Source organism: Trichomycterus rosablanca, chromosome 8, assembly GCF_030014385.1.
Source record: "Trichomycterus rosablanca isolate fTriRos1 chromosome 8, fTriRos1.hap1, whole genome shotgun sequence".
NCBI classification, from domain to species: Eukaryota; Metazoa; Chordata; class Actinopteri; order Siluriformes; family Trichomycteridae; genus Trichomycterus; species Trichomycterus rosablanca.
In genome coordinates this window covers 11,167,205-11,187,085 of record NC_085995.1, presented here as the reverse complement: position 1 = coordinate 11,187,085, position 19,881 = coordinate 11,167,205, and the positions used below count along the sequence as shown (strand labels likewise).

The 19,881-nt window shown below is 40.8% G+C and overlaps 1 protein-coding gene across 1 annotated transcript in view; it reads right to left on the bottom strand.

Annotated features, from left to right (window-relative positions):
- Positions 1 to 17,449: 17,449 nt before the first annotated feature.
- Positions 17,450 to 19,881, bottom strand: part of slc7a11 (solute carrier family 7 member 11) — a 47,950-nt gene continuing 45,518 nt past the window's right edge. The window contains exon 12 of the mRNA XM_063000971.1: positions 17,450 to 17,621. Coding sequence (XP_062857041.1) covers positions 17,566 to 17,621 — 56 coding nt within the window. The 3' untranslated portion in view covers positions 17,450 to 17,565. The remainder of the gene's footprint in view (positions 17,622 to 19,881) is intronic.

The window sequence follows — 19,881 nt, the reverse complement described above, 5'->3', positions numbered from 1 at the left end:
TCTTGGACTGCTTGTCTTCAGCAAACTGTTTGCGGGCTTTCTTGTACGTCAGGTTCCTTCTGGGATGACGACCATGCAGACTGAGTTGATGCAGTGTGCGGCGTATGGTCTGAGCACTGACAGGCTGACCTCCCACGTCTTCAACCTCTGCAGCAATGCTGGCAGCACTCATGTGTCTATTTTTTAAAGCCAACCTCTGGATATGACGCCGAACACATGGACTCAACTTCTTTGGTCGACCCTGGCGAAGCCTGTTCCGAGTGGAACCTGTCCTGGAAAACCGCTGTATGACCTTGGCCACTGTGCTGTAGCTCAGTTTCAGGGTGTTAGCAATCTTCTTATAGCCCAGGCCATCTTTGTAGAGAGCAACAATTCTATTTCTCACATCCTCAGAGAGTTCTTTGCCATGAGGTACCATGTTGAATATCCAGTGGCCAGTATGAGAGAATTGTACCCAAAACACCAAATTTAACAGCTAACAGCCCTGCTCCCCATTTACACCTGGGACCTTGACACATGACACCAGGGAGGGACAACGACACATTTGGGCACAATTTGGACATGTTCACTGTGGGGTGTACTCACTTATGTTGCCAGCTATTTAGACATTAATGGCTGTGTGTTGAGTTATTTTCAGAAGACAGTAAATCTACACTGCTATACAAGTTGTACACTGACTACTCTAAGTTATATCCAAGTTTCATGTCTATAGTGTTGTCCCATGAAAAGATATAATGAAATATTTGCAGAAATGTGAGGGGTGTACTCACTTTTGTGATACACTGTATATATGACAAATAAAGCCATTCTATTCTATGTAGGAGTTGGCTGCTGGCTGGTAAAAAGAAGAGCCTGTTGGATAGAGTAAGTGCTAGTCTGTGCTCCTCCTCAACCACCATAACTGTCATGCATAAGGTAACAGTTTGGGCAAGGCCTTTAGCCATTTCAGCATAACTGGGTCTCTTTTTACAAGGAATGGTCCATAGGGACATGGACCTTTTTGGGGGGAAAAATTTATGGCCAGGCCTTCTTGTCAAACTTCCATAGAGTAGTGTCATAAATCCAGCCTCTTTGTGCTCCTATGTGCCACGCCCTTTTCTCTGGGAGCACTTTCAGTCTCCTGCCATGCCCCCTTTCACTGTGATTGGTCTCCAGCTAATCATCTACAGCTGTACCTTGTTTAAGGAGATATAAGGAGGCAGCTTTAAAGGACTTATGGGAGACTATTTTGTAACGATATATGGGCATGACAAGACAAGAGGCGGCAGATGCACACGCAGAGATGTCAAACAAAACTTTTATTAATAACTAAAGACAAGACAAAACAAACGGACACAAGACATGACCTAAGCTAAATGCTACGCTAACTGTTAAACATGAATCCTAAACTAAACAAGCACTAGACTAAGACAAACAGAACATAAGGTAACAGGGGCTAACAGGAACAAACAGAGCTAAACAAAACTTAACAGAGCTAAACAGGACTACACAGAGCTAAAGCAAAGGCTAACAAACAAAGGCTAAGGCTAACAAACAAAGGCAAAGGCTGAACTGACAGACAGACAGACAGACAGACAGACAGACAGACAGACAGACAGACAGACAAAGCAAAATCACTTGCTAAGGTCTTTAAAAAGATAATACAACCTGATCTTATTCAATGTGATGGCTGAGCACATTATAGAAATGTGTGATTCAATTACAGTTACAACTAGTAACAAATCGTAAGCGGTACTTGCTTTTGATGTAGCAAGAGTAGAAAATGTTACTTCACAGAGCCAAGTAGAGGCAAAAGTACATCAAAAGTTCACTAGTTCAGGATACTCTGCTTTGACTGACAGAAAACTCGGGGGAAATTTTAGCTCCACGGACAGAGCGAGTCTGACTTGATCACTGCTCTGTGGTAATGACCAATTTAATTAAGCCTCCCACCTGTAAGAAAAGTGAGTCACACAAAAAGTTCAGTAGTAGCTAGAGTTTGTTTGAAGCCGCAGCATTCATTAATAACAGTGGCCAGAGAGCTGGCTGAGAAAAGAAACTTACACTTCACTTCATATGAATTGACTCCTGAATCACATATTGTGAACAGAGCATCTCCCACTATACACCTCTCTTAAAGACATACACGCACCCATGTTCTATAACAGCAGTCATTGCTTTTGTCACTGATTTATCTTTACTGTTAGCCCTATTATTTTAAGTTTTGCTAGCGTGTGTGTGCGTGGTCAGTGAGACTAATTAAATATGTCTCCTGTGGGAGAAAAAGGAATTGCTTTAGTTTTAAAAGTAAAAAAATCTTGTACATTCGCGCCCCTCTGGACAGGTACTCCTGGGGGTTGGAAACTCCTGCTCTAGGCTACCTCCACCGAGATACAGGTTCAAATTTCAGTGGTGCTGTTGGCCGGACAGACATGATTGACTATGTCTGGGGGTGATGGCTTACTAAAACACACATGTGCAAACACACACAAAAAAGGGACACTCAGTAATACACTAAGAAACATGTTTTTTGAATAGGTCACCCTGCTACTCTTTTAATGATGATTTTCTCAGTGAGTAGCACTGTCGCCTCACAGCAAGAAGGTCCTGGATTCGATCCCCAGGTGGGGCGGTCCGGGTCCTTTCTGTGTGGAGTTTGCATAGCTCCGGTTTCCTCCCATTAAAGACTTGTGAACTGATGAATCTTGATAAAGCTTTTGCACATATAGAGACTATGGAGAGAAAAATAATAATTTTTTTTTGGTGCCACATTTGCAAAGAACATTTAGGAGAAGTTATCTAGCTCTGTAGATAATAATGCTTGAATTCACTGCCATTTTTCAGAACACAAAGCAAGTTTACATTATGAATATTTGGAGAGTGGAAATATCGCAGGTTTAATAAGGGGAAGTGTGTGGGCTCATAGCGGAGCCTGGCCTGATTGGACTCATGATGAACTCATTAGCTGGCTGAGACACTGATGCCCTTAGTGAATGCCGGAGGGTCTAGTCATCCTCTCAGCCTTACACTCCACCCACACACACTCAGCCACACTTGAGCTAATGTTAACATTCGACAGTCTCGTCATTTCTCTAGTGGAATGTTTCTAGAACTTCTTTATTGCCTGGATGTATCAAAAGTCTTAAAGTTCTAAATGTGCTTGGCCTTTTTTGTGCATCAGTGTATACCACATAAGCAGTGAGAAAATGATGCTTTCAAAAGCAGTGATGCTTTTTTTTTTTTTTTTTTACCAAAGCTTTGATTAAAACATTGTTATATACAGTATAGTCGAAAAATATTCAGACTCCTTGATGTTTTGCACAGCCAGTCCACCTCCTGACATATTCTGAAATGTGACAGGAACCCTTTCCTCATACACGATGAGTGTAGTAAACCAATTTGTTTTGCACATTTGTTGATTACTTTCTTTCTTTATTTATTTTGCTATTTTGTGTATGCATTTTCCCCCTTTTCTTCCAATTTGCCATGCACTGATGTTCATGCTCCTCCACTTTCTGTACAGGCACCTCGGACTGCTAACCAGGGTCCTTACACAGCCTTCAGTCCAGTCTTTTTGCACCCGGCAGACTTTAATGGCCAATTTTGTCTTCTGCAGGCACTGCCAATTATGCCTGCTAGAGGGAGCCCAGCCAACCGGTAGCAGAGCTAAGGTTCAAACTTGGGAGTTCAGAATCCCAGCTAGTGATGGGTCGTCGCGAACGATCCGGCTCTAAGAGCCGGCTCTTTAAAGTGAACGACGGGATCCGGCTCCTGATTGGGAGCCGATTCGTTTTTTTCCGGGTTTTTTTTCCTTTTTTTTCTCTTTTAAAGCCGCACGTGATTGGTCAAGATGCGTGGTGGCGTGCACAGACAGCATGCACATGAACAGGAGGGAGGGAGGGAGAGAGAGAGAGAGAGAGAGCACTTGATTAAGTTTTACATAGCGCTTTACACAGCCAGACATTACACGCTGGAAAGGTGAGGAAAATGAGTGAGAGGAAACATAGTAAAGTTTGGACACGAGAAGTCTCTTTTACAGAGAAGTTCAGACCCACTGAGCTGGTGGGAGACCAAGTGTTCAGCCTACCCACATCTTATACATGTGATGGCACATAGACTGTGTATTATAGCAACATCTGTCCCCTCAGATAGAATCTTTTCAAAAAACAGGACAGATCATAACAGAAAGGAGAAACAGGATCTTCGCTAAAGACTTACAAATACTGTCACCTGGATGCTGCTTTTTTTTTTTTTTTTTGCACATTTTCATTTATATTTTGTTGAGTGATGCTTTGTTGATGTGTTCTTTCACTCTAGATGCAAATTTACAAGTAATATACTGTACACAATCTGATCTTTTTGTCTAATTGAGATGGGTCTTTGTTTTTGTATTTTATAATTTATTGTTGGAGCACTCTGTTCCATGTTGAGTATATAAATAAAGCCATTTAAATAATAAACATTTGATACAATGTTTTTACATTAGTAATTAATTTTACATGTAATTTGTTAATAAATTAATTTAAGCAAAAAAAAAATCTAAGGAGCCACTTGGGAGCCGAAAGAGCCGGCTCTTTTCAGTGAGCCGAGCCAAAAGAACCGGCTCTCTAAAAAGAGCCGGAATTCCCATCACTAATCCCAGCACTGGTGTGCTAGCAGATTATGCCGCTGAACCACCTGGATGTGTTAATTTTTTTATAAGCAACATATTTAATACAGATGAACATTGTGAGCATACAATTACTAACTGTAGCCCATCTTTTGCTCTGTAGTGCATTAAAAGAGACCTTTATAAGACTTCCCTTAAACAGATGATATTGATGTTTGGTTGGGTGGCCATTCCTAACACTGCATTGACTCTAACATTGTAATGAGTAACTGTAATTGTTTTGGTATAAGGCTGTGAGGCGACAAAGCTACCCATCGAGTCACTGTGCCACCACACACAGAGTGACCAGATGCAAGGATTGAACCCAGTTCCCCACAACCCCAAAGTTTAGAAGCACCAGTGGGAGCAGAAATACACTATTTGGCCAAACATATGTTGAAACTAACCATAAGCCTGTTAGACATTGTATTTTAGAACCATGAGCATTAAATCCATCACTCAACCATGGTGTGCTTATTTATTTACAAGACCATATGTGAGGTCAGAAATTGATGTTGTCAAAAAGGCCTGGCTTGCTATTTCAAAATTAATCCCAAAGGGTTTTGGAAAGTTGTCAGGTACTCATGGAACATGCCTTATGCTCAAAGGCACAATGATAGTAGGACAGTGAAGCGCTTTTATTCAACTGTTGCCAAGGCTGAAAGCAAATACACTGGTATCTTGAAACTCAATGTCAATTCGTTCTGGGACTGGCGTTGAGTTTAAAAGGCATTGAGTTTCAAGGTATTTTTTCCTATAAGGATGTTTGGGAAACCTGTCAATGCGTTCCATGGTCCTGTGAAACTGCATATATTTTAGGTTAATGTAAAATAATGGAGTTGTTTTTGACACTTATACACTAAAAAGAACACAAATATAATATAAAAACACCTAAATAAAAAGCTGATTCTTACAATTTCTCAGAACCCCGAGCTGTAACACAAGTTTAAAAGAGAAACAGTGAAAAAAAATACAGCTAAACACAGATACCTGTGGAGCTTTCAGAGTGAACCTGATGGTTATTCCAAACAAACACAGTTTCGTCTCATATGCACACTTTGACGTATTACACACACTCATTTACCTATAGGGCAATTCAGTGTCTTCAATTAACCTGACTGCATGAAAACCGGAGCTTCCGGAGGAAACCCACGCAGACACAGGGAGAACATGCAAAGGACCCAGACCTGACCGCCTGGGGATCGAACCCAGGACCTTCTTGCTGTGAGGCGACAGTGCTACCCACCGAGCCGTCCCTGTTTTGTACATTCGCTTATTATTTTATTTATTTATTTTTAGCTGAACAAAGCGACTGTTCATTGTTAATTTAACATTAAATAAATACTTTTTTTTTTTAAACAAACTGAACATGTTAAGTTTAAGGTAAATGTTAAGTTTAAGGGTACACATTTCTCAACAAAGTCCGTTGAGTTTCAAAGATTTTGAGTTTAGGGGACATTGAGTTACAAGGTACCACTGTAAAAATTTTCATTTCACCAGTTAGCAACTAAACACAACTCAAAATTTAGACAGGGTGTCCACATACTTTTGACTATATGATGAATACTGATTTCTGAAAGAAATAGAGAAAGATGTAGATCTAGCAATGAATGAATGTTTGAAAAGCAACTTCTTTATTACAGTAGAAATAGCTGCTATTGCTTCCACACAGACCGAGATGTCATCATAATCCAGGCAAGTGAGACCAAACGCGGTAAAAGAAATGAAAGAGTGTGGAGATGAATAGATGGATTAGGAAAAGACCTCAGTTGTGTGTGTGTGTGTGTGTGTGTGTGTGTGTTGGGGGGGATGTTTGGCTGTGGTGAATGTGCTGATGGATGACAATCTCAGCAAGCAGGTTACGCGCTTGTATTTTCCATTATAACGTCTGGATTTTTCAAACACTATATCGCCATCAAGTGATCATGCAGGGGAGTGCAGCATAGAGACAGAGAGTGAGCAAAGGTGTAGGGATGGAAAGAAGAAAGAAAGGAAATGCACTTATTGGCCAAAAATATGTGGGTACCTAATTATGAAGCATTAATATAGAGTTGCCCTGACCTTTGCAGCCATAACTTCTCCTCCACTCTTTTGGAAAGGCGTTGCCACTAAATTTGAAGTATGTCAGTGGACATCTGTGTCCATTTAGTCAAACGAGCACTCATGAGGTCATGCACTTATGTTGGACAAAAATACCTGGCTTGCAGTCATCTAAAGTTGTTTAATGTGGATGAGGTAAGGCCACTGAAGTTCCTCCACATCAAACTGGCCAAACCATGTCTTTATGGACCTTGTTTTGTCCACAGGAGCAAAAAGGGCATTTTATTAAACTGTTGTTTCACAGCTGAAAGAATAGCACTGATTTCATACAAAGTTAGTGATGAGGATGGCTAAAACAACTGAAGTCAGTGTCAGTCGTTTGAATGGTGTCCACATACTTTTGGTAATAAAGTTTATTAAATTTGTCTAATTGGCCAAAAAAATAATAGCAAAAAATTTAAATAATGAAAATGAGGGACTAGATGCATGAGAAATTTACAACAACATGCTAGCATAGTCTTTAAAACTGTATGTCCGGCACCCAGGTGGCGCAGCGGGATATTCTCCTAGCACTCCAGCGCCGAGATTCTGAATTCTTCTGTTCGAAACTCGGCGTTGCCACCGGTCGGCTGGGCGCCATCTAGCTGGCACAATTGGCAGTGCCTGCAGCAGACACTAATTGGCCACCGTGTCTGCTAGGGCGGGATGACCGGACTACGTAGGTGGGGTCTTCAAATGTTGTGCAAGGACCCTGATTGGCAGATAGAGGCGCCTGTGCAGAGTGCATGGGCGAAAAGAAGAGGTTCGCTAAGGGGTGTGCGCAGGTTGGAGGACGCGTGAGCAGAAAATATACCCTCCTCGACTGCAATCAGGGATCCCCCAGCAGTGGAAGACAAATTGACTACGCTAAATCGGGAGTAAAATGAGGAGAAAATACATAAATAAATAGGAAAATAGGAAGTAAGTGTACTTAACAAATTGCAATTCAATTTACTATGGACACACAAACCCGGACACCATTTATAAGGTGCCACATAGCTATTGGCATTTGTCCAATAATAAAATGGCAGAATTATACTGTATATTAAATGTTTTTTTTGGTTCAGAGCCAACATGGAACACAAGGTGCTTCAAGAGTTGAACATCAACAACATATCCTCACATCAGTCATCTGAACTGCACAGCAAGTGACACTGTTTATTTTTATTTATTTTATTTATTTATTTTTGCAACACAAACATTACTCACAGACATGAAGATGGATGACATGATGGCGGTGGTAAAGAAACATTTCCCTGCTTTCCAAAGTTTCAATATTTATATACATTTTTTTTATTACCTCCCCCTCGCTCTGACTCTCAGGAGGCCTGTGTGAGTATCTGGGGCATTAAAGGGGTAATGCAATCATCCTGCTTCAACGGATCAATCATTCTGCCCCCCAAATCCCCTTCACACTCCAAATCCAGGCATCAGAAACACACACATGCCCAAATACACCCGTTCTCTAGATTTTCAACATTTCTACTGTTATTCCATCGATTGCTGCCTTTCTTTAAAGCCCTGGGCTGCGCACATTGAGCCTGGTTTATTGATTGAGCACCGCAGGGGCGTACAACAACACCGCAGCATGACAGCAAGTGCACACTTAATGCTTTCACTTACTGCGTTATCCCCCATTCATGTCTGATACACAGCTTGCTATTTACCTGCCTGTTTTTTATACCACATTATTTAACTCACACAAGGTCAGCTAAAGATCTAAGCTTTTCATACTAGTCTTGCTGAGGTCTATTACCCCTGAATCAAAAACTTTTAACCCATGTGTCCCACTGCCCCAAGCCGTCTATTTAGTTTTTATAGCAGTACAACTGTAACGTCTATATCAAAATCCCAAATCTACTTACTCTTTATATCAGCACTGATCAATAAATGTGTGTGTATTTACATGGTACAGCACTGTGGACAGGACACCAATTCCTGACTAGACGACCGACCGGCTGATAGGTGGTGGGCTGGTGTAATAGACTGCTGTGTCACCTGAGCACCCAGTTGTACAAAATCACTCACTCACTCACTTTCTTAACCGCTTATCCAATTAGGGTCGCTTTTCAATAGGCGCAAAGCACACAGTAACACCCTGGACGGGGCGCATACACACACCCATTCACCTATAGGGCAATTCAGTGTCTCCAATTAACCTGACTGCATGTTTTTGGACTGTGGGATGATACCGAAGCTCCCGTAGGAAACCCACGCAGACACGGGAAGAACATGCAAACTCCACACAGAAAGGACCCGGACCGCGCCGCCTGGGGATCGAACCCAGGACCTTCTTGCTGTGAGGCGACAGCGCTACCCACCGAGCCACCGTGCCGCCCTTGTATAAAATCAATTATATAAAATCAATTGCATTCCCAACCTTGTGGCAAAAGTTTGGGGAAGACCTTTTTATTGTTCAAGTATGAGTGTATCCCTGTGCACAAAGTGAAATCCATTCTGCTCTAGCTGCAGGAGATGGCATATCAGACGGGCAACTGTTTGTCGGGCATCCAAGGCAGATCAGTGGCACAGCTGAAATGTACATTTACATTTTCTGCATTAAGCAGACTCTTTTATGCAAAGCGACTTACAGTATTGTGACACCCTACAGTCCAAGCAATTGAGGGTTAAAGGCATTGCTCAAGGGCCCAACAGCAGCAACCTGGCAGGGGTGAGGCTTGAACCAGTGACCTTCTGATTACTAGTCCAGTATTTTTATCACTAGGCTTCAACGTCCCTGAAATTTGAACTCATATCTCAACAGTGGTGTGCAAGCTCATTAAACTGCTGCACCAACCAAGCACCCTTCTGTTTACACACAGTTTAACATAAAATGCATGTTTTTGAAGGTAGGTGTTGATTTTTAGCTAATCTATAAACAAGATAATTTAAAAGATAAATGGCCAACCAGGCTCTGATACGGTTTAACCATGTTGGGCATAGCCCACCTTGAATTTGTGCACCCAAATGACTAGTTAGTACTGTGACAGTATATCATCTAAGCAATTGAGGGTTAAGGGCCTTGCTTAAGGGCCCAACAGTGGCTACCTGGCAGTGGTGGTGCTTGAACCAGTAGCCTTTCAATTACTAGTCCAGTACCTTAATCACTAGGCTACGACTGCCCTATCATGTCAACTGTCAGTGAGACCGATCGAACTAAGATGTCTTTTTATGTGTGTGCCACAAGATGACCTATGATCCTAATACAAACTCCTGTTGAGCTTTACAGTTATGCAGATGCTCAAGCCACAAACAACTGGAATCATAATCCTTTCTCTTTTACCCACCCCTGCACCCCAATTTCCCCAAACTCTTTAACAAAGAAGCCTAACAACAATTTTAAGCCAATACTAGATTTGAAAAACATGTCTTTGCATGTGTGAATGTTTGGGGGTGTATGGAGACAGATGGGAACTAATGGCTCATAGTGCTTTTCCACCAAAAGAACTCTGGTTCTTGAACCGGTTCTGTTCGGGTTTCTTCAAATCTTGGTGTTTTTTAGAGAACCAGTCTGCGTTTCCACCAGTTTTTGGGAACCAAGCATGCGTCATCAGTGGTGGGCATTGCGCAACGAAAGTAAAGTGTATTAACATGATGGTGGAGCGTGTAGATTACCTCCAAACATTTGTGCTGTTGTTACAGATGTTTGTTTTATGCAAAAAGCATCAATCAACTATTGGTAATAAGAAGACGTAGACGTGTTTGTCGCCATTGTTGCTTTCTTTAGTGCATTCATGTGAGAAGCGGTTTTGCGCTTCGCTCTCACTGCGACACCTCGGCTAAAGTGTTCCACAACACAAGCATCTATTTGTGTAAAATAACCATCAGACCTACTCTAAAATACAATACATGTATCTATGTTTAGCTGTATTCACTTCACGTGTGGTGTTTATGCAGCTGTTTATGCGAGCCTCGGGAAAGTCGAAAAAGCGCAACGTAAAAAAAGCGTGGCTGAATGTACTAAAAGTACGACACAGGAACACTGAACGTCTCTCAGTTATTACTGGTTATAAGTGCCAAAATTCCTTGCTCGGTTGTTTAAGTATGACAAGCCACGTTAAGCTTTAATTTTCACGCTAAGCGTTTTTCGTACTGTCTGGGTCCTTCTATCACGTCGTATCACACAGATCGTCTCATTTGATGCACTTTAAAAAATATCAGTGCCAAAAGTTTAAAAGATAGAAGTGCAGCATCAAGCTCCATACAAGACAACAGCAGCTTTTCATGTGAAAGCACCCAAACCGCTACACTTTGACACGCCCACATATGACATCATGATGAGCTGAAAAACCAAGTATTCTGTGGTGCCAGACTGAAACACAAGTTCGCTGCCTGGAACCTTTTTTTTTTCGGCGGAAACACGCGGTTCAAAATCAAGTTCGCGAACCGAAACCGTTCCACAGAGGTGGCAAAGGGGTATCAGAGGTTATGATATTGTTAAAGGTTTGAAAACTGCACTCTACTATAGTGAAATATCACACAAAAGTCTTAGTAAATTCATTTTAAGAGGTTTATTTAAGAATGTTGAAATTATCAGTATGTAAACACACCAATAAATGTATGTACAATTTCAAATACTGACACATTCTGACAGTTAAACAAGGGTTGTGATGATGTACATATTTTTTTAAAAATACAAATGTCCTGAATTAAATAATTTGACTAGGCTTAAATCATATGTTAAAACTAACGAGCATGTTCTACATATAAATTCCAACCAGGAATTAGTTTTTCCAGTGCTTGAGTATTTAAACATGGACATTTTAATCTACTAAACTACAGAAAAACAAAACAGTGCCATTTTGCCACTAAAATGTGACAAAAATAGAGATTTTGATTCAAAAACAACTAATCAAATCTATTAAAAAGATGAATAGTGCACTGCTAAGGCTTACACAGTACCTAATAAATCATTTAAAATGGTAGTGTTAATGAAGCAAGACTAAAGATCCTACCACATTATTTGTACAAACTGTAACACACTAAAATAACTTCATACAGCAGTAGCATACACAAATTACAAACAAATGTCAAAATTGTATTACAATGTAATAATTACAGTGTTTTCTGTACTGGTCTACATTTGAAAGCCACTTTCTTAGGAACACCTGTAAACGTATACATTCATGTAACTATTTAATCACCCAATCAGCAACTCAACATGTAAAATCAAACAGACACAAGATACTGTTATTGTTTACATCACATATCAGAATGGTGGTGGTGGTGGTGGTGGGTCTTTAAAGTGACAATGACTTATGCCGACTTATACACGACTTTCAGGTTGTTCAGATCGCTGTATAGTTCACACTACACAAGTGGATCTCTTATACCCGGGAGTCTTTTTAGTCGTTGTGTATTTCACAGTATACAACTGATTGGTGATAGGGGGTCACACACTACACAATCTACCATCATTCTATCTGGTCTCCCAAACTACGTTTTGTCACAAAAACACATGCGGAAAAAGACGAGGGGTTTAATGATACAGTCTAAAAATGCACGTCAACATTAAGAGAGTGATCAAAGCTGTTTGTGCGCTGATGTGCAGCGTAAAATCAAGGAAAAAAAATAAATGAATCTGAGTGGATTGGGCTACGTGACCAGCATGGATTGTCTGTACTGTAGTGAGTTGAAGGTTAATAAATATTTTTTTGCAATGCATTGTTGGTATTATGTTTTGTCGAGAACTATAAGGTCAGAAATACTGTAAAGCTTGTGTGTGTGCCAATGTAATCTGATAGAAACTATATTATGCCCCTGCCCCACGTTTTTACAACTCCTTTCCCGCGTTTCCCCTCACCCCACATTCTCACTGGCTATAGTTCGACACCGCACTCATTGCCAGTCGGCCGACAGGTCCAGATAATTAACATGCTAGATATTTTTCCGCTCGGAATGAGTCGTTGAACAGTTCACACATAGTGATCGAGAGCCGAGTTTCGAGAGCTGAATTTCAAGAGCCGAGTTTCGATCCCAGAACGCCGAGTTGCTTCCGAGCTGCCACATCTAGCGGTGACCAGTCGACCAAAAATCAGGGCAGAAATCAAGTAGTGTGAACTAGGCATTAGTTGACTGTGCCAGTTAGGCTGGTTTAAGCATGTTAGGGAAGTGCAGATCTGTCGAGGTTAACTCACAAAGATTTCTACACGTTTTAAATACATTTGGGGAAAAAGACATGAAAAAACATCCAGTAAGCAGCAGTTGATGAGAGACGTCAGACAAAAATGGATAGGAACTTAAAACATCCGCTCTCTACAAGGGTGCCAGACAAAAACGAATCTCAGAATGCACAGCATGTGAAACTTTGAAGCAGAGACTGGTTAAATCCATACTGTTAGACAAGAACAGCAATATGTGCGCACATGTTTACTAAAACTGAATAGTTAAAGAGTTTTGATGTCTAAATATTGCTTAAACAGCATGAATTCATGAACCAAGTTTACTTTGTGTAAAAAGCAATCAAGCACTGTTTGAACGCAGGCCAAAGCATCGTTGCTGACTGTGTGCATCTCATTATGGCCACAAATTTACCAATATAATCCATACAAGGCTTCCTTCAGCACATCTAAGTTACATTTCACAAAAAAACAAGTCATTTTATACTGGTTTTATAAACATGAAACATGAACATTGGCTTACTTTAATGCCCACCTCATCAATACATCCGAATCCAATAAAGCACTTTTAAATTCATCATGTTAACACTGTCTCTAATAAATTAAAGCTAGCAGCAATCAAACACTTTATCTTACCAGGTTGGCAGTTAAGGTTGAGCTATTTGGAATTCAGAGCATCTGGGACTGATAATTTTCTCTACAATTATGTCAAGTTGACCATTTAAGCTAGAGTGATGTCATAGCCTAGAGCAGAGTGCTCCTGCTTTTAGCTTCTACGAAACCATCACACGTGGCAAGTGTAATCATAATAATTATATCTACTCCTAAATGTCATTTTGTCAAAGATGCACTTTTATGGCATCACCTTCATGAAATGGATTTGCTTAAGATCAAAGATGGTAAAGCTAAATGATTCTGGTTCACAGCTGTCACAGGGTGGTGTGCGCTTTGTGACAAGGGTGCTGGATGTAACAATAAAGAATAAGAAAATAATAATAATAAATATAACATAAGCCATAACATTAAAACCACCTCCTTTTTTTCTACACTCACTGTCCATTTTATCAGCTCCACTTACTATATAGAAGCACTTTGTAGTTCTACAATTACTGACTAGTTCATCTATTTCTCTACATACTTTTTAAACATGCTTTCACCCTGTTCTTCAATGGTCAGGACCCCCACATGACCACCACAGAGCAGGTATTATTTGGGTGGTGGATCATTCTCAGCACTGCAGTGACACTGACATGGTGGTGGTGTGTTAGTGTGTGTTGTGCTGTTATGAGTGGATCAGACACAGCAGCGCTGATGGAGTTTTAAAATACTGGGTCCACTCACTGTCCACTCTATTAGACCTAGTTGGTCCACCATGTAGATGTAAAGTCAGAGACGATCGAGCTGACCATGTCAGTGTCACTGCAGTGCTGAGAATGATCCACCACCCAAATAATACCTACTCTGCAGTGGTCCTGGGAGAGTCCTGACCATTGAAGAACAGCATGAAAGGGAAACAGATGGACTACAGTCAGTAATTGTAGAACTACAAAGTGCTCCTATATGGTAAGTGGAGCTGATAAAATAGACAGTGTGTGTAGAAACAAGGAGGTGGTTTTAATGTTATGGCTGATCTGTGTATAGCGACTACAGAAAATCGCTTGGGTGCGTTAACTGGTGTCAGTCAACTGGTGAGTTACAGCACAAACGCTCACCAAGGAAACAAAATGGGAACCCAGAACGCCACCCATGGGGAAGATGAAAACTAAATAATGCCTGTGGCAGCAACAGAAACCAGAAAACCCATTCCTTGACTGATTTCCGGAAACCAGAGCTAAAACGCAAGCAAGAGAGCCAGCGGGAGACACAGGGAGTACATCAGGGAGTCAAAAAGCTCTGTCCAGAGCTGATTTCCAAGTATTATTTTAAAGCGTTGCTGCCCTTATATGGCATAGTGAATGCTTTGGAGTGTAATTCTACATGTTCCATCAACCTGTGTCCCCCTTATCTGACAGCTACTGTAAGCATGCCAGATCAGGATGTTACTACAGCATAAAAGCTTGTTTAAGCATCATGAAAACAAACTTGTGAAGGCTTTTGATGTAGTAGACTAGTGATTAGTTCTTATTTGTCAAACTTAGTAGTCACTTTGCAAATCATGCCCCAAACTACTACTCCATAGTACCAGTGGTCCACGGTGACCAGCCATTTGGTGGTGTTTTCTCTTGGCACTTCTATTAGTAAATGACTGTGAGGGTTAAAACATGTCGACGACTGAATGACTGAGTGAGCTCATATTGATGTTATTTTGTCCACCTTGTGTTCATAAAGCATTTGTAAGGATAGGTATTAATATTGATTGAAATGGCCCGGCTCAAATTCAAGGTGGATTTAAATGGCTTTCAACAGTTTACTTCAGTTTCCTTACAAAAAATCTTAAATAACTAAACTTTTTGTGGAATGGCCAAATTTTTTTAACCGGTGTTACCAATACAGTAGCATATGGTTTGAGACACAGCCATTAACTACAGTCTCAGATGTACTAATCTTGTCACAGCAGCAGAGCTAAAGCACCTGCTTCATCCCATTTATCATCCTTACTGGCTTATCACAGCTGTGTGTGGTATGTTTTGATGCTAACGTTTTAAAGAATGACTTTTCTACATCACAATAATCACTAAAATAAAAAAAAATGCAATCAGGTTTAGTGTACACAAAATGTTCTTAGTGACATTACTGCTGGGTGTTTTGGTTGTTTGGTGTCCGTGGCAAAAGAGAGCTAACAAATGTTATGATTAATCGTCACTATCGTCACATTTGTGTTTTGAGAGACTGCAATGCCCTTCTTTGAATAAAAATGCAAACGGCGCTCAGGTGGCGCAGCGGTAAAATACGCTAGCACATTAGAGCTGGGAATCTCAGCTCTGCCATCCGGCTAGGCTGGGCGCCTACATAAACAACAATTAGCTGTTGTTCACAGGGTGTGTTCCTCATAACTGGTGCACTTACGACCTCTGCTGGCTTATTGATGGTGCCTGCACAGAGTTGAGGAATAATGCTGATCAGAGTGTGGCTCCCCATGCACAAAGCTGATTCGCACATGAACTTACACCGATCAGCCATAACATTAAAACCACCTCCTTGTTTCTACACTCACTGTCTATTTTATCAGCTCCACTTCCCATATAGAAGCACTTTGTAAGTCTACTACTGACTGTAGTCCATCTGTTTCTCTACATATGCTTTTAACCTGCTTTCACTCTGTTCTTCAGTGGTCAGGACTCTCCCATGACCACTATAGAGCAGGAATTATTTAGGTGGTGGATCATTCTCAGCACTACAGTGACACTGACATGGTGGTGGTGTGTTAGTGTGTGTTGTTTTGGTATGAGTGGATTTTTGAAAAGAAAAAGAGAGGGAAAAAAAAGCAAACAGAAATCCAATCAAAGCACAAGCTGACTAAATTGCAAATGACAACCACTGCCAGAGCTTGTTTTAAACTTAAGTACATTAACAAAACTGTATGTAAATAAACTGCCTAAACTGTCAGTCAGTACTGTGTATTGATTTCGAGCTTGTTGCTTAGTGGCACAGCTAGTAGAAAGTGATTTTGCTGCAAAATGTGAAATGCAGCCAGCAACTGCAAAACAGTCATCATTTGAAAGTAGCACTGGGGTCAGTAATTTGGGTCAGATATTTACAGGACTTTGTTTATGTTCATATATAAAATATGGTGAGTTTAGACTTGAATTTAGAGGAACAGTGATAATAATAATAATGATTAGAGTAATTGGCAGAACAGTGGTGCTGTGGGTAGTGCTGCTACCTCACAGCAAGAGGGGCTTTGATTCCCTGACCAGACTGTCAGGGTCTTTTCTGTGTGGAGTTTGCATGTCCTCCCTGTGTCTGCATATTCTCCCTGTGTCTGCGTGGGTTTCCTCTGGGTGCTCCGGTTTTCTTCTACAAGTCCAAAGACATGTAGTTAGGTCAATTGGCTTCACCAAAATTGCCCTAGGTTTAAGTGTGTCTGCCCTGTAATAGACTGGTGACCTGTCCAGGGTTTCCTGCCTTTCGCCCAATGAATCTGATTCACTGCGACCCAGACCAGGTTAAAGCAGTGGTAAAACAGACAATGAATGAATGAATAAAAAATAATAATGATAATAATAAAACTCTATACTCAGTGGCTCAACCGGTGCCATTAACAGTTTACCACTGTGACCTGGTTGACTACTAACCTGGCACCTTAAATAGTAAAAAGTGCAAAAGTACAAACATTAATAGGCTATCCATATCCAAGACTGCTTCATCAATATATGTAACAAATAGCCCTACAAAGTTCAACTCAATTTTGCAGTTCCCTTTCAATAGCAAGAAAACTAAACTCTTTAGGAACATAGTGCTGCAGCAGAACAACTGGTGACCACTGCTTCAGGGTATACATATTCCCTATCGACTTCTCTGAAATGGCCCTGAAATAATATAAGGCTACAATAAAAGCGAGAGAAGTATACTGTGTACTGTGTATAGCAAGAACCATGAGATTAAAAGTGTTGCTGCAAAGGTATCCAAAGGTCTTTCTCATTCTCTGGTGGAGTGACGGAGAGAGAACTGGTCACTCGGGGGAGTGTTTTCTATAAAACATAAAAGAGGAATGAAAATGAGAGTGGGATGAAGGGAGCGTGTTCTATAAAAGCTTGAGGAATGAAAGACGGAGCCAGGCATGAGGGGCGTGAGGAAAGGTCAGTTCTCAGTAGGAACCACTTCCATGAGGATCTGTAGGGATCTGTTCATTGAGTCTGCAAAAGAGCCCAGAAATGAACACAAGATTAGATATTCCACACTAGCATTGTATTTGTACAGGTATAGGCCATTATACGACATTCATAAGCACTGCATAATTTTTTAAACAGCAAAGCTGGATATACTGTACATCGATCAGGCATAACATTATGACCACCTATTTGTTTCTACACTCACTGTCCATTTTATCAGCACTTTGTAATTCTACAATTACTGACTGTAGTCCATCTGTTTCTCTACATGCTTTGTTAGCCCCCTTTCATGCTGTTCTTCAACTCCAGGGATGACATTAGAGTTAGCGAGGGGTAAACTGGAAAAAGTTTAGTATTCAAAAATAATATTCATTGATCCAAAGCTGTCTTATTTAATAATTAAAAATCTTTTTTAATGCACTAATTTTTACTAGTTCAGAAAGTCTGTTTGACAGATTATTATTTTATTTTTTTTGCACATATAATGCACATTCTTTAAAGGCTATTAAGTAGACAGCTGTACATTGTGCTAGCCCACTACCACTGGGATCCAGGGTTTAAATCCCCAGCAGTGTTATTGATCAGTTAAGGATCAGACATGACTGGCTATGTCTGGTGGGGTCAAAGCCCCACAATGTACTAGCGACTTGTCAGGGGTGTGCTTCTGCATTGAACCCAGTATTTCTCATAAAACAAGACCCACCACATCCTAAACCAGGATAAAGCTCCTAACTGTTAGAATTGTACACTGATCAGCCATAACATTAAAACCACCTCCTTGTTTCTACACTCACTGTCCATTTTATCAGCTCCACTTACCATATAGAAGCACTTTGTAGTTCTACAATTACTGTTTCTCTGCATGCTTTTTTAGCCCCCTTTCATGCTGTTCTTCAATGGTCAGGACTCTTCCAGGACCACTACAGTGTATTATTTGGGTGGTGGATCATTCTCAGCACTGTAGTGACACTGACATGGTGGTGGTGTGTTAGTGTGTGTTGTGCTGGTATGAGTGGATAAGACACAGCAATGCTGATGGAGTTTTTAAACACCTCACTGTCACTGCTGGACTGAGAATAGTCCACCAACCAAAAATATCCAGCCACTGGCACCCCATGGGCAGCGTCCTGTGACCACTGATGAAGGTCTAGAAGATGACCAACTCAAACAGCAGCAATAAATGAGCGATCATCTACTTTACATCTACAAGGTGGACCAACTAGGTAGGAGTGTCTAATAGAGTGGACAGTGAGTGGACCCAGTATTTAAAAACTCCAGCAGCGCTGCTGTGTCTGATCCACTCATACCAGCACAACACACACTAACACACCACCACCATGTCATTGTCATTGCAGTGCTGAGAATGATCCACCACCTAAATAATACCTGTTCTGTGGTGGTACTGTGGGGGTCCTGACAGGGTGAAAGCAGGGTAAAAAAGTATGTAGAGAAACAAATGGACTACAGTCAGTAATTGTAGAACTACAAAGTGCTTCTTCATGGTAAGTGGAGCTGAGAAAATAAACAGTGAGTGTAGAAACAAGGAGGTGTTTTAATGTTATGGCTGATCAGTGTACATGAAAGTCTGCCTGAAGTGAGTGTAAATTTGCACGTGAAATTGTACATTTTAAAACCTGGAGTAAACTTCACAGCAAAATCAGTTAACAGAAATTTTTTAGGTACTGTATTACTGTCACAAATCAAGCCTCTCTGTGCTCCCGGAGTTCATGTTTATGTGCCACGCCCCTGCCTTCGGGAGCACATGGTTGGGGTGGTCTTTTTTATGGTTTTAAGTTGACTCCCCCTCAAGATTATTGGTCAGTGAAGCCAATGATCCACAGCTGAACCTTATTAGGTTGTATACTCAAAGTATTTTAGGACTGAGCAGTGGCTCATTTAGTGGGAATTATTTTGCTATGGTTGTGGTCAGGCTTGTGATAGTCATGATGTTTGGTTGATTGCTCTTGCTTAGGAATCTTATTTAGTGTTATAGTCTTGTTCATGTTTAGTATTAGAATCTAGTTCATGATTAGCCTTAGCATTGTGTTAGTGTGTAGGGTTTAGCTTAGCTTAGGGTAGTTTAGTTATGTTCCATGTTTTTTTTCGCAATTAGCATTGATTGTTAGCATTTAGCTTAGAGTTTAGCATAGTTCATGTGTTTGTGTCTGGTCTTCTCTTGTGTATTGTCATTAAAAATAAACCCTATATAACACCTCTGCATGTGTCTGCTCTTGTCTCCTGTCTGAAGCCCATTTGTTACAGTTACTAACAACAAGGGATGATC